This window comes from Lissotriton helveticus, chromosome 9, assembly GCF_964261635.1.
Source record: "Lissotriton helveticus chromosome 9, aLisHel1.1, whole genome shotgun sequence".
NCBI lineage: Eukaryota > Metazoa > Chordata > Amphibia > Caudata > Salamandridae > Lissotriton > Lissotriton helveticus.
The window spans coordinates 1,217,024,521-1,217,039,882 of NC_136070.1; the positions used below are offsets into that span (position 1 = coordinate 1,217,024,521).

The 15,362-nt window shown below is 44.7% G+C and overlaps 1 protein-coding gene across 3 annotated transcripts in view; it reads left to right on the forward strand.

Moving 5' to 3' along the window:
- The window catches only part of MBD4 (methyl-CpG binding domain 4, DNA glycosylase), a 245,456-nt gene that overhangs the window by 57,698 nt on the left and 172,396 nt on the right, over positions 1-15,362 (forward strand). For all 3 annotated transcript variants that reach the window (XM_078661689.1, XM_078661690.1, XM_078661688.1), the window contains exon 3: positions 806-5,537. In XM_078661689.1, the coding sequence (XP_078517815.1) occupies positions 995-5,537 (4,543 nt within the window). In that variant the 5' untranslated portion in view covers positions 806-994. The remainder of the gene's footprint in view (positions 1-805; positions 5,538-15,362) is intronic.

Below are 15,362 nucleotides of genomic sequence, written 5' to 3' on the forward strand. Positions count from 1 at the left end.
GGAAAAACAATCTAATATACAACAGTAAACGCCTTAAAAAATATTCACATCGGAACTGCCCCACAAAAAGAATAACCCCTTTCTATAACATTATTCTGTTTTATTTTCAAAAATATTCATCTATTTCAATCCGTTGATATCCAATAGCTTTTCAATAAATACATATACATTAAATTTCATATGTCTCCAACCTTCATCTGATACAGAGGAGTCCCAAGAATAGACGAAGCAGTATACTTAATCCAGGTACATGTCTCAACAACAAAAAATAATATACATACATACATTTGTTCTTTTGCTCTGTCATTTAGGTATGCTTCAATTTTAGTTTCTGCTCAGTGTCTGGTCCCCATGCTTCATAACTATTTCCAAGTTCAGACTTGGTGTCCACAGAAGAATATCCGGGGTATAGATATAAGCTCCTTCAAAGAAATGCTCATGCCCCTGCCTTTTCTACACTATTTATTTTACAAGTTTGCCTCCTGCCTCCTTTTCCTCCTCTTGCAGGTGAGTTTTGTCAAACATGTACTCTAGGATGCCAGGTTTCTAAGGGTCACGTGATCTTTTCATGTTACTGCTGTAACAGTGTGTTAGCAACGTTTTCGACTGAATTTTAATGAAGTATGTTTTGTAGAAGAATTACTTGTATAACCTTATTGTTTGGAGTATTTTTTAAAGTTTTGTATTTCTTGAAGTCTCCTACAAATATTTAGAACTGCAAATGCAGTTTTTTGTATTGAAGTTTTTGAAAATAGTGTAGGTCTGCGTTTTGATGTAAAACCACTATTTCTTTCTGTTCCTCTAGCTGTCAAAGAATTGAGATTGGATCCGGAAATTTCCTAGTCTGGTATCCTGATTCCAGGAAGGCTATGTGTAATTGGAGGATCTGGACTTCACTTTTCCTGCTCCCAGCTCTGCCATCTAGAGCGTGAAAAACTGTGATGCCGGCAATTGTGCTAAGCTGCACCTATAAAGCAAAGATCCCACACTGGGAATGAGAAGTGACGCCAGTGAAGAGCCAACCTGCCTATCGCTGCAGGACAATTCCAAGTATCTTCACAGTGTTGAGGTGCCAGAAACCTTGTTTAATCTTGTCCATGTGCTCCCTGCACAGGTGGCGGACGGCCTGAACACTAATTCAAAGGAAAATCTCTTAAAAAAGGTGATTCTGAGGGAGGCAGTTGAAAAGATTACTTTGATCAAGAAGGCTGGGACAAACCCTGAAAACAATAGATCTGACCACATGTTTGAAATAAAAAGCTCCAGAGGCGAGGATGCCTCCTCTTCCACGCAGGAGGATTGCGAGTCTGGCTACAGTGTTGGGCTGCCAGAAAACTCCAGCATGGCTTTCGCTGATGAATCCGCAGATACCACAGATCAAGTCCCGAAAGGTGGCCGCTTCTTCAAGGCAATTAAAAAAGGGCCAGTCAAAAAGAGAACTTCGTTCAGGAAGCCTATGGGTAGGCCAGACAATTCTAACCACTTCTTGGACGTAGAGAGTAAAATGAGTGATAACCAGTGCTTGGTGCAGGAGGATGACCAGTCCCACTGCCACCAAGAACTGCCAGAAAGTCTGTCCACTCCTTACTCCAGTGAGACCCCATTTACTATTGAAAACATTGACATGCGCACAAGAGAAGGACGTATGTTAAAGGCAAGTATAAAAGAGCAAGTTAAACAAATTACTCTCAACAAGAAGGCTCAGAAAAGGCCAGAGAGAAACCTTTTTGACCATACACGTGAAATGAAATCTGGACCTGGTACAGTTGCTCCTTCTGCACAGGAGGATATGCTACCCGGCTGCAGCGATGAGATGCCAGATAACCAGAGTAATACTTTGCTTGAAGTTCAATCGGTGAATGCAAAAATGTCTAAAAAAGTTACAAGAGAGGCCCATATATCGATTTGCGAAACAGAAGATGTTCAAAAAACTTCTTTAGCTAGGAAGGCCCGGAAAAGGCCTTGGAAGGATAATGCGGAGAGTGTTCAAGTTGGTGAAGGTGCCATGTCTGTGCATCATATGGAGTCCAGTAGCGCAGTAGCGACGTCTGAAAACCTGTGTGATAATTTTGATGATGTACCAGTTGGTGCTGTAGAACACCTAAGCCCAAAAATGCATGAGGGCCAATTTCTAAAGGCCGAAACAAAAGGGGAGGTAAAAAAAATATCTACTGTCAAGGAAGTAAGGAAAAGACCAGCTAAGACTAATTTGGAGAGCACACTTGAAATAAAAAGTAAAGTGAGCAAAGATTCTTCTTCAATGCAGGAGTTAACAGAATCCTGTGGCAGCATTGAGATGCCAGAAAGGCTGTCTGATGCGGTTGCCGAAATACCACAAAGCAATGCAGTTAAACTGCACACAAATATAGAAGTGGCCCATTTGCCAGTGGTTGGTACAAAAGGCAAAGGGAAAATATATGTTAATCCAGTCCATAAAAGGCCTGCAAAGAATAATGTGGATCATTTGTTTGATATAGGAAGTGAATCTGGTGACCGCACATCTTCGGTGCAGAGTGACACAAAATCTCAATGTGGTGTTGAACATTCAGAAATCCAGTGTAGCACACTTCCTGCAGATTCTGTTCATCGCTTGCATGCTAATACAGACGGCCATTTGTTGAAAACCGATACAATGGGTCCTGTCAAAAAGGTACATTTTATGAAAAAGGATAAAAATAACCCAGCAAACAATTTGGACACTCGGCTTGAAGTAGGAAGAGAGGCAACTGATGGTGCATCTTCATTAGAATACAATGTCGACTCTTTCTCTGATGTGCCTACAGATCCTGTTGATGGCCTGCACAATAGTGCAGAAGAGGCCATCTTAGTCAATACTGGTTCAAAAGGGCCTATCAAAAAAATTACACTAATCAAAAAAGACAGGAACAGGTTGCAGAAAGGTGGTTCAGATGATGTACTTGAAATGAAAAGCGGGATGGGTTTTGAATTGTCCCGTAATGAAAAGGAGTCATCCAAGTCTTCCTGCAGCTTTGAAGCTCGAAATAACATAACTAATGCTGATGTACTGCCACACCATGCAGAAAACCTCAACAGACGCATCAAGGAGAGCAGTATTTTGAAGGATGGCAAAAAAGAGGAGGTCTTGAAGAACACTTCAGTAAAAAATGCACACAAAAGGTCTGCAAATAAATCCGATCATGTGCTTGAAAATAAAAGTGCATCTGTTGAAAACACTTCTAAGTTGCCGGGCGATTTGAGGTCCCACTGCAGCCCTCAACCATCAGAAAACAAGTGTCACTCTTTATCTGCAGTACAAGCAGATGCTAGAGAACAATTAAGCACAAAGACTGGAATTACCTGCATGTCAAATTTGAGTGAACAACGGACAGGGCAGTCTGTCCCTATAATCAAAAATGCTCGGAAGAGGCCGACAAAGAATAATACGAAGTATGGTTCCACTGAAGATGTCTCTTTGTCGCAGGGGGTGCCCCAATCTCAATGCAGTATTAAATTTTTAGAGAACTGGAGTACTTTTCCTCTCCCGCCCAGAGTGGACCCCCTACCTACAATATCTGAGGCCCAAATGATTGAGGCGAAGGGGGTGGTTAAAAAGGTAGCTGTAATGAAAAACCCTCGTAAAAGGATAGAGAAGAATTCAGACCCTATCTGTGACAAAGTAAGTGGAGCTGCAACATTGGGCAAGGACAGTATTCAGCATCATTTTGGAAATCTAATGCCTGAAAGTACACCTGATGCTTTTCAACGTCTGCCTCCACATCCTGTAGTACACTTTAACACGAACACGGATGAAGAGAATTTGATGAAAATGGGAAGTAAAGGGCAAGGTAAGCAAGCACCTGCAGTAAACAAGTCTCGTAAAAGGCCGACTAAAAACCATTCTGATCAAGTGCTTGAACTAGAGAGTGGCAAAGGTGAAAATACATCTTCGGTGGGAGAGGATTCCATGTCTCAGGGCAGAGTTGGGCTTCCAAAAGGCTTGTACAAACAAATCTCTGATGTACCTGCTGAGCACACACAGGTGAAGAAACAAGAGGGCTGTTTGTTCAAACCTGCTGAAAAAAGGGCAGTGAAGAAGATGACTCTATCACAAAAGCCTAGAACGGGCCTGGAGAAGGATTCTGAACGTGTGCTTCAAATGAAAAGTGAAAGAGTTGATGATGCATGTTACTTGGTCCAAAATGATTCTGTGTTCCGCTATAGTGTAGAACTACCAGAGAATCTGTGTTCAGATTTCCCTGCTACCCCACAACCCACTTCTGATGCCATGGCTATAAGCACAGATGGTGGGCGCTTGTGCTTATTTGCAGCTGGTAAAAAAGAGATGGCCAAAAAGAAACCACTAGTTAAGAAGACACGCATCGGGCCAGAAGAGACTCTTTCAAGACACCCTCATGAAATTGAAATTGAATTGGGTGAAGATGCATCGTCTTCAGTGTTGGGTGATTCAGAGTCCCTCTGTGGCATTGATCTGGCAGAAAGCTCCTGTAGTGCCTTTCCTGATGTATCCTCAGATACATTGGAAAATGTGAACATGAGCACAGAGGAGGTCTGCTTTTTGAAAGCAAGTCAAAAAGGGTCTGTAGGAAAGATGACTTTGATGCAAAATGCTGAAACCGGTGTTGAAGACAGTGAGCTTGACCGTTTATTTGCAATGGAAAGTGGAGGACATACTGATGCTTTGGTGCAAAATGATTCACACTCGAGTTTTGAAATTGAAGAAGTTCTGGGTCCTGATTTTTCTAGTGTGCTGCCCCACACAGCAGGTAGCACAAGCATAAGCATGGAAGAAGGCATCTTGTTAGAGGCCAGCACAAAAGAGGTCATGAAAAAGGGGTCCCAAATAAAGTCCAGTCCAAGGCAGCGGGAGATTCATTTAGACCAAGAGCACAAACTAAAAAGTGAAACGGATGAGGACCTTGGTGCATTGTTACACGAGGATTCAGAGTCCCACTTCAATGTGGGAGTACAGGGTAGCCCTGGGTTATCGCATCATACTGTTGAGGACGTAGACCTTAGCACAGAGGCGGATCTTCTGGGCTTGTTTCAGCGAAGTAGAAATGTTGAACAGGGCCTGGTGGTCACAAAGCTAGAAACTGGTCCTGGAGACAGTACTTCGGAGCCATTACTGAAGCGAAGAGGAAGAAAGAAAAAAGAACCAGAAGTGGAAGTCCTTCCAAATGGAGAAATCCGTATGAAGAAGAAACCAAGGTTCAGTGCAAAAGATCGAGAAGGAGTTGAGAAGCCACGGAAAAGGGGTAGGAGGTCTGAGTCTGGGCTCTCAAACGATGGGACTCACGATGGCGAAACAAATTTAGACTTCGGAGAAATCTTTGATGCTGTCTTAGCAGAGGCCTCCAAATGGGAACGCAGAAGGGATACTGAAGGTCTCAAACACTTGGAGTTTGGGGAGGTCCTCTCTGATACTGGAAGGCTGACAGCCCCACCATTATCTGATAATGAACTCTACAGCTCTGCCGACGAAACTGAGGAAGTATACTTTGGCTATCCACATGCATACGAACAGAATAAATTCACAGCCTTGAAAAAGCAGAAAGGTAAGTGAGAGAAATCCTGCATAATTTTATACTTGTGTATAAATGCATATTGTGCCTTATTTGTGAGACCCATCCAAGCGAATTGTGATAAAAGTTATTTGTGTGGCACGATATCTGCAAAGTCTATATGAGGGAAACACTATTAATGACTACAAATAATCTTATAAAGATTTGAGATTTATATTTCTCAAGGTGTGTGTGCGTGTGTGTATATATGTGTGTGTATGTATGTAACATACTCTAACCATCTACCCCTTATGCAACTTCCTTTCTTGGCCCTGATCTCTTCAACTTCACCAGTAATGCAGACACACGCCTCAACACGCCAAGTCTTTTCTGAAGTATTTTTCCGCTATGCATGCAACCCTTTGTAACAAGGTGAGCCCTGTATCCCAGGCTTGCTGGTACTCCCAATACCTAAATGCTTCAGGACAAACCATTGTACGTGATTAGATGCAATTCGCTTCCCAATCTCCAGAGAACTCATGGGCAATCCAAAAAGAACACTTCTAGAAAATGAACCGTCCAAACTGCCACCTTGCCTTGCTGAAGGCAAGAACAAAAGTAAATCTCTCTTCCAAGATGTCAAAACACTTTGAAGAGCCACTTGCGTCTCACTGTAGTCCCCATTAAATTGACAGAAAAAAAATATTTGATCAACATTGAAACCCTCCACCTCCTTCACATTACCTACTGCTTCACAAGATATCTCATCCTGCCTCTCCTTTAAACCGCATACTTTAACCAGTGTAAACCTTATTCGCCAATCAATTTGTTGGGGCGGGAAATGTCCCTCCATGTGCAACTGGTATGCTGATCTTTTGTTTGGCCCTAGTGTTATGCTAATCTAGTATGTGTGCAGAGGCCATGGTATGTCCCTGGTGTTGTGAGGTCTGTTCTTTTACCTGCAGGGGCACACAAAGCATTTACTACATGTTTCTTTCACATTGTGACAGTCACTGGACTGTACTTTGAAAACGGCAACAAAAGCATCCTTCCTGTGGGCATCATCATAGGAATGGTCTTCCATAAGACCACAATGAACCCCAGAGTGCTTTGGCTTTCAGTGCCACCCGGTTCCTTCATCGACAGCCAGGTTAAATTTGGTAAACAGTCTGCTTGTGTTTGGACTGTTGTATCCTATCCCCCCTTCTGTTCCTTTCATGTGGAATTGGAATCAACACTCATTTTCATAGCACAAGCTGTTTTTCTGCAGTGAAAATGAGGCGTTGCTGCATGGGAAGTGCCACCCCACCCAGGCCCCACAGAGATGAGTTGCCTTTCATAGTGAAGCTTTTTGCAGGGTGGGGGAAGAAGGAAGTGTATGGAAAGTGAATTTGCAATTGCTGAGCAGATTTTTGCATGAGAAAATATGAGTTTATATCTGTTAAAGCGAAAATGATATTCTAAAGGTTTCTAGGGAAATGGTTTCCATGCCTACGTATGAATTCTGAAAGTCCTAAATTGCACCTGTGCAGTAACCTATAGTTGCAGGCGTACTTTATATCTTTCTTATGCTTCTAATTCATTTTCATACTATTCGTAATAGTTTTACACTGATTCTCTTTTGCTTTAATATTGGTGTGCAACAAACACTGTGTACTTATTGATGTCTCAAAGAAATGTAAATAACATTTATTTGAGACCTCTATTAGTAAACTAAGCTGCACAGTAGTTTAGCAAAAAAGTATTTTCTAAGTTAAATTTTTTTGTTTTATTTTGAAACCAAGTCTTCAGTCTTGCAGTTTGTACTTTTGCATTTATTTGCACATCATCTAAGAACATTTACATAGTCTCGTGTTACATTTTGCTAATCTATGTACACGTTTTTATACTTAAACTGCAGTCAGTAATTCAAGCTGAGCCCCAGGCTTGCTACATTTCAATAGCGATCTCTAATATAGGTTTTGCATTAATATACAAGTTTTAATAACCTATACTCGTGGAACAAACTGCCTTATTGGCAGGGAAGCCTCTTTCACCATTATGTTGTATTGTGAAATGTAGTAAAAGGTTTACGCTGGCTCCTTGGCCTGTGCATAAAATAAACAAGAAAACATCTTGTCCTTGAACCTGATCAATATGTGCTGGTTGTCTGGCAGTAGGATTTCTCATCTGTTTGTAGAAATATCGAATTGTACAGTTTTTAGGTCTTTTCTTCAACACCCGTATAGTTGAGAGATGTGTTTGGCCTAGCTTGCGCTAAACGCACACAGAACAGCCATAACTCCGTTATTGGATCTTTTTCACGGTCTTCTGTTCTAAAAACATGCAGAACGGTGATTACTCGGAAATGACTAGATCATCCTTCACCTTAACACACAGAATGTGCACTGGCTGTTCGCTCTATTAACAAAATCACTCCTAACCTGTGCTGGCTGTCATTAGTATGATTGGTGGAGCCCACCTTTTTTCAATGGTTGGGTTTGCTCCTGCCAAGACAGTTTACCTCCCACACACGTACCTTCCGGTGGCCGGATGGGAGTATTATACTAATCTGGTGCAGTGGTAAATTGTTGAAACTTACATTTCGAGCTTGGAGACTTGGGAGGATCTCCTGGGAAGGAAGTCCAAATGGTCCAAGTAATCGCCGAAAGGCTGGCGTGTTGAAAGAAGTGCCCAAGAACTACAGTAAAGGCATCTTGGGTTGCCTCCGATTAATTCCTCATTGGGAAGAGATCCCCTATGGTATCGCAGCTGCCATCTCACCATTGAGTCATGTCTACTGAATTGAATGCCCGGAACACTGGCAGATCCCAAAAATCGAATTCCCTGGCTAAAGGGGCCCCCATTAACACCAATTTAACTGTGTGTTTCCGCAGCTGTTAGTGTGGTGCCCCCAAAAATGGTATCGGACCATCCTCTGTACCGCCCGGCATCAGGGCTGAGGCAGTGAGAGAGCATACAAGTCACCCTGCTGCAATTTCTTCTCCCAAGTATCACCTTCACTAGCCAGTGCGTCGCATGCTGAATCTGTGAGGCTAAATATTATCATTCCAAGTTTGGTACCACAAACCTCACCAACACCCCCACCCCCACCCCGTTGTCCTCCAGGGGATGGCACAGGATGTGTCTGGCAATCCGAGAGCGTCTTTGTCCAAACCAGAGAGCAAATCAGTGTTCAGCTGCCAGAAAATGGTTGAAGGAAAACGGCTGAATGAATGTTGGACACAGTAGAGGCAGCTTGGTAGCAGGAGCGTTTTAGAAATGGCTACACGTCTCGTAAGGAAGGAAGAGTGGGTGGGTATTCGAAACTTGAATGGCGGGCCACAGGCCCCCGAGAATTATTATGATCTAGTGCATCAGTTGCCAAGAAGTGTGTGCCACTATCCTGCCCAGATAGCAAAAGCTGTCGGTTTCCCAGCGCAATGGAGCCATCTCCTGCCGATCTTAGATGGCCATCAGCTCCATAGACCGAGCAAAAATGCTAGGACAGGGGGCAACCCGGTTTTGTACACCTTCTGATAGGCCAGGTCCCTGAACATAATTTACCCACCTTTGCGATGAGCCTCGTATACAACTAAACCCAGGAGCAGGATCGGGGACTAATCCCCTTAGCGTTCAGGAGTTGCATCACGTGTGGCCATTCCACTGTGTTGAAGGTATTTGCGATATCTAAGGAAACCATCGCAAGTTTGTTCACCTATTTTCAGATCATGTAAGACGTGGGTCAGCCGTCTTAAATTCATATTTGTATTGCTACCTGGAATGAATCCACATTGATCCTCGTGGACCATGTGGTGCATGTCTGCACCCAACTGGAGAGCGAGAGAGCTTTACAAAAAATGTTGGTGTCCTTGTTAATCATGGGGCAAGGGTCTGTAAAAGAAGAGACCCAAACCGTCTGACTCTGGTTTGAGTATCATGGTGTTCTCTTCCAAGGGATCCTCATCAATAGTCATAAGCACTAGAATATTCCTGCCCATGCGCGGGACCCCGGAAACACAATTATATATGTGCCCCTCATATATATCTATAAAAATAAGCAAATGCAGCCTCATACACATCGGAGCTGAACAATGCTGTAAGGAATTACCAAAATAACTTGAGATTACGCATTAGAAATAGGGAAAAACAACAATAAAACATGTTTTGAAACTGTGTTAATGCTCCGCAGTAAGCAGAAAACTCTCATAAAGGACTGAAAGCATAGAAAGTTCCAGGCTGCATTGCAAACACAGTCTAGAAAGACTGAAAAGCTAACTCCTAGCACCATAGAGCTAAACTGACACCGTGCCTTTAAGGCACTCATGACCCCCAGCTTCCCATCATGCCCCAGGGGTGACAGGTCAGTTGCTCTTTCCGGCTCCTTCTGGAAGGATCCTGGTGACACAGCTCCAATTCTGATTTTAGTCAGAAATAATCTTTATTTTTCACTCCTGTCCTTGTGGTAAAAAGAAGGCCAAGACAGACTCACATGAGGTCTGTATCCTTTGTTTACCTGAGGACCATGACCCTAAGACCTGTCCTCACTGCCAAACCCTGTCCAGGAGAACTTTGAAGGACAGAGAGAGGATTCGCCTCTATGGCCTGGTCGAAAAATCCTCAAGAAGAAGGTCTCCGTTGAGATAGGGCTCCAAGAGGTCTAGAACACCATCTAGAACAGAGGTCTTCAAACTTTTTTACTCTGAGCCCCCCCTAAGCAAAATGTTTTGAGGTCGGGCCCCCCTCCAAAACTTTATGGCAAGGATTGGGGGAGCGGGAGGGACATGGCTGCTTGCAGGGAGCGAGGCTTATGAGATGATTACAGGAATACTTTTTCTATAGCTTATGAACTGCACCAACTATGAGACTTGTAAAATAGAAAATGCATCAAACAAAAACAGATATCCCAAACAAACTGCTCCCCATAATTGGGGTGTTGTGAGCCCCTCACACTCTTTGACCTCAATGCAACTGTACCTGCTGCACTAATGATAACTGTTGTCCTGAGCAGCAGGCTATCTCTTTTGCCTCTTTTACCTCTTCCGCTTTTTGACAAAGTGATGGATCATCACCTCTGTCCTAATGCTTGAAAGGACTAGACAGTCATAATTGTGATGCAGTGGGCCCCCAGATCCATGGGTTCCAGTCCTGCTGCATCTGCTCCTTTATGATAACCAGCAGTGCTGCACTGGTACTAATGAGGTGAAATATTTACCCTGACAGCATTACCGTGAGTTAAAATGACAAAATAATGAAGTAATGCTAACCACAAAATGTTGCGAATTGTGCCTCATAATTTTCTTGCTGCATAATTTAGTCAAACCTGCTGTATAATGTTGTTGTCCTCGTCTGCAGAATAATTCCAGTGGATCTGCTTAAAGGTTTATGGTGGCAAAGATCTATTCTTTTTAAGATGTAATGTAAAGGAGTAATCGGCGGGGATCTGGAATAGTGAAGACACTTACAAAAATGTCTGCATTAGATACAGTTTGATTACTTATTAATAAAAAGTATGTTTTGTAAAACTTGTTTTTATCTCAATCACTGCATCATATGGCAGCAGCCTAGCTTAGAGTATGTCAATACTGTTTTAAAATAACGACTTACATATTCACAGTGCTTTCTGCTACAGGCTAGGATCTCAGAGCACTATAAACGGGTCCATTGGAATTATGCGGCAGGAGGAGGCCAAATTATGCAGCGAGCAAAGGCGAAATATGCTGCATATTTTGTGATAGCATTACTGCACTACTTTGCTATTTTTACACTTGTTAACATTGTCCTGGCCTTTATGGCCCCTCGTAAGTACCACATTAACACCCACATGCAGCAATAAGCAACAGAAAGGTGACCAGTTAAACTTTTAGAAAGGGTCTTCCACTGTGAGGTAACATGTGTTGCTGCATTTTTTAATCTGCAAATTATGCAGCAGACAATGGATTATGTGGCAAATGCGGGAAAGACCTAATTATGCACTGTGAGTGCAGGGTGAGCGTGAAAGTGAAGGGTGAGAATGAGGAGTGAGTTGTCTGAATGAAGGGTGAATTCCTGACACTTGAAGTTAATCAGCATGTTATTGACGGGGCATAGGTCTTCAGATATAAATTAAACTATTGATATTATAGAATTAATCAGGGAATCAAGGGTGAAGGAAATAAATAATGTGCTGACGCTTCAACAAACTTCCAGTCTTTTAATTAGGGTTGCCAGCTCATTATTTTGATGTTGCATATGGTACAAAAATAAACAGTCACCCAAAGCCCTATTTTCAGCACTTATTTGTGCGTACTTCGAAAAGCAAATAAATGTAAAGCACTTTTAAATGTCTTCTGGGGCTGCCTGAATGTTTCATGACTGAAAATAAAAGGAACAGACAGAAAGTCAAATTACAAATGAATGCATACTTTTTTTTTTTTATCGAAGACCCTATTTAGTGTCAAAGCAGGGTCTTTGCAGGCTCTTTAAACATACAAGGCTGGCATTTTTTCTATTGGCAACCCTTTTTTGTACTCCTTTTCATGAAATGCATTTTCTCACTACAGCAGTGCATTTAAAATACAAATGTAAGGAATAGGAAGAGTCGGGGCCCAGAGGGTACTGGAGAAAGAAAAAAAACTATGCCTCGGAAACCATTTTCAAAGGTATGCAAATGGTCTTTAAAGACCTGTGAAAAACTCTGGAGTGCTGGAGTCTTAACAAGACTCCAGACACTGCCTAGCTGAGCATCCCTCCCTCTTCCCTACCACCCCCCCCGCACCCCCCCCATTGCTGCACTTCCAAGCGTCTTCATTTACATGAGCTTGCAGAGGCTTTGCGCCCACCTGGGAATCCATTCACGCCCCACAGTTTGAAGAACTGTGATCTAGAAGCAAAACCTCACGTCCTTCAACATCAGCGTCTGGCTCGGCGCTGAATAAAGATCCACCGGTAGGTCATTTATCCAAGAAAAGACCTTTGACAGCGGGCTCGCCGTCAAGAAAACCTCGTCACTCAGGTACGTCGAACATTCGTGACCCTCCGCTGTCATCAACCCGGCGACGAACGGCGTCGAGGAGTAAAAGCCATCCTCCATTGTCAACCCGGCGGCGAGGAGTAGAGGCCCTCTGCCGTCATCGGGACGAAATCCGGCGTCGAGGGCAGGTTCCCCTCCGACGCAAATCCATCAGCTTTCGACGTCGAGATGCGAGAGTCCTCCGCCGTCGTCGTCTTGACGGCGTTCGGCGTCTAGGATAGACACCCCTCGGTTGTCATCTCAAAGACCTTCGACGTTGAGAATAGACTCTGCTCCGCCGTCGTCTGGGCGACGATCGGAGTCGAGAAGAAGTCCTCCGCCGACGTCTTTACATCGACGTTCGACGTCTAGGCATGAACATCCTTCTCCTGGTTCCCCACGGCGGCAGTCGACGACGAGCAGACGGGAGGTCCAGGCGGCGTCGGCTCCGACGTCGAGAGGTCAGGATCCATCAAGATCAGTCGCTTCAGATAGAAGATCGACGTCTAGGAGGCGATCCGGTTCGGCGTCGACGGGCTCACGCCCGACGTCGAGACCTGCCTCAGTGAGATCAAAGAAAGGATCGGTGGTTCTGGTGACGGAGTCAGCCTCACGCCACTCTTCTTCTCACTCCTCCAGGCAGCCTTCTTCAAGATCAGCCTCTCCAGAGGCTGGAGGTCCTGCCCATGAGTCTCCATCACATCAGAGGGAGACTTCCTCTGCTGTACGTTTGTCTCCAAGGTGGCTTTTTCCTTTACATCATTGGAAGGATTCTGGGGCGACGAAACAAATGCAGGACTATGCCAGTCCTATCCACAGGTCACCTCTACAAAGACTAGTGCAAGAAGTGGACAGAGAGAGCTCCCCTAGACAGCGAGCATACGGCAAGGTCCTGTGAGAGGTGTGGCGCCGCGGCCAGGGCGACTGACGCTGGAATCTGGGGACCACGGTTCGATCCCCGGCTCCGGCGGCAGGTTAGCCCAGCACCATGTGACTCTGGGCAATAGCTCGCTTAATCTTCCCGACGGCCCCCAGCGCCTAGAGACCCTTATGGGTGATTGTGCGCTATACAAATGTGGACTTTACTTACTTTACTTGAAAGAAGGCATGACCGGTCACGTTCCCTCAGACGTGAAGAACGTGCAGACGGATCACGAGGACGGAGACACAGTGCCCATCACAGAAGTAGGGGAACACCATCTACTTCTTCTACTTCCTCTACCCGCTCGTCTACGAGGGATTATTCCCCTACGTTGTCGGACAGCCCTATCTCGAGGGTCTCTCCGATAGGTGACATTAACACCTACCATGAGGTTCTTCAGAGAGGGGCCCAGAAACTCCACATAGAGATGTCTGTCCCTCAAGTGGCAACGACTGTGATTTTCGAGAGACAGCATCAGAAAGCAGCGACTCGCCCATTACTTCCCCTGGTTCCAGAGATTCTTGACCTTGTGATGGACACCTTTCTGTCGCCAGCTACCGTCAAGGCAGTGCCGCCTCGCATCCAAAAGAAGTACAAACCGGCTTCTTCAGATCCCGTCTTCGTGAAGATGGATCCGCCTGCAGATTCGGTGATAGTCACTGCAGCACGAAAAACACATGCTGTCACTGCTTCTTCATCGGTTCCTCCTGATAAAGAAAGCAGGTCCTAGGACTTTTGGGGACAAAGTTTGCAATTAGGCGGCTTCAACCCTGAAGGTCTCCAGCACGGCTGCGTTGTTAGGCCGATACGACAGGTCTTTATAGGACTCTTTGGAACCTTTCAAGGAAAAACTGCCAAAGGAAGACCAAAAAGACTTCGATGAGATAGTTACCGAGGGATCACTGGTGGCGAACCAAATGATCAGCACGGCAGCGGACGGTGCTACGCTATTGATGCATTCTTATGTGCATGGGATCTGCGCGGAACGATCATCGTGGTTGAGGCTTACAGGTCTCAAACCTGATGCGCAGCAGAGAATCTTGAACCTCCCATTCTCTGGTTCCTCTCTCTTTGGCACACACGCAGACGAGGAGTTGAGCAGAAGGAAGGCCGAACTGGACACTCTCGGCCGTCGGCCTGGAGAAGAAGAATGAGTTTAAGCGTCGGTACAGGCCCAACCAGCCCAAGGGATCTCAACAGAGGGTCCAAACCACTCAGTGGTCCCAAAACAATGACCAGGGCAAGTCCCAATTTCAGGGCCGTAAGTCTAACAGAGGTAGAGGTGGTCACCAGCAACAATCCTCTACAACCGTGAACAAGATCGAGAGATCGAAACGCGTAGGTTAATGCTAGTGTGCTGTAATGGCACAATGAATTAATAAAACCTGCTGAAACGATTTCTTGGAAGAGTGCGAGTATAATTTGTTGGTGGTGAATATATATATATATATATATATATATATCTATCAAAGTTTGCCTGCTGAAAGAGGACACCTCCCAGGTGAGTTGAAAATAAGCTTGTTTATTCAGCGAAAGCAGTCAAATGAGAACAGGCATCGCGGCAAGAAGTTCAAATCCCACCCAGCGCGTTTCGTGCTCAGGATAGCACTTCATCATGGGGTGCTGGGATACTGCTGATTGAAAACCGGCAAAGTCCGCTTGCTGCATTTACACCAAGTGTCTCCACCCCAGTGGGTGTGGCGACCGCCTGTGGCCTGATGGTAAATGAAGTACGAGCTATTATCCTCAAGTGAGTTGCCAGATTCCATTTCATTCCATTCCATTCCATTTCAGCGTGATATACATAAAATCCCCAGTGGGTATGCTCGCTGCATACCGGGCTCAGTGCTGCTGCTTAGTTCGCTGAAAAGCACTCACCCGGCCCAAGCGCTGAGATGCCATGTGGCACCTCAACAGGACTGCGTTCAATCGACTGTGTTTGTTTTGAGTGGGGAAATAACTAGTGAATTCCTTCACATTGGGATGA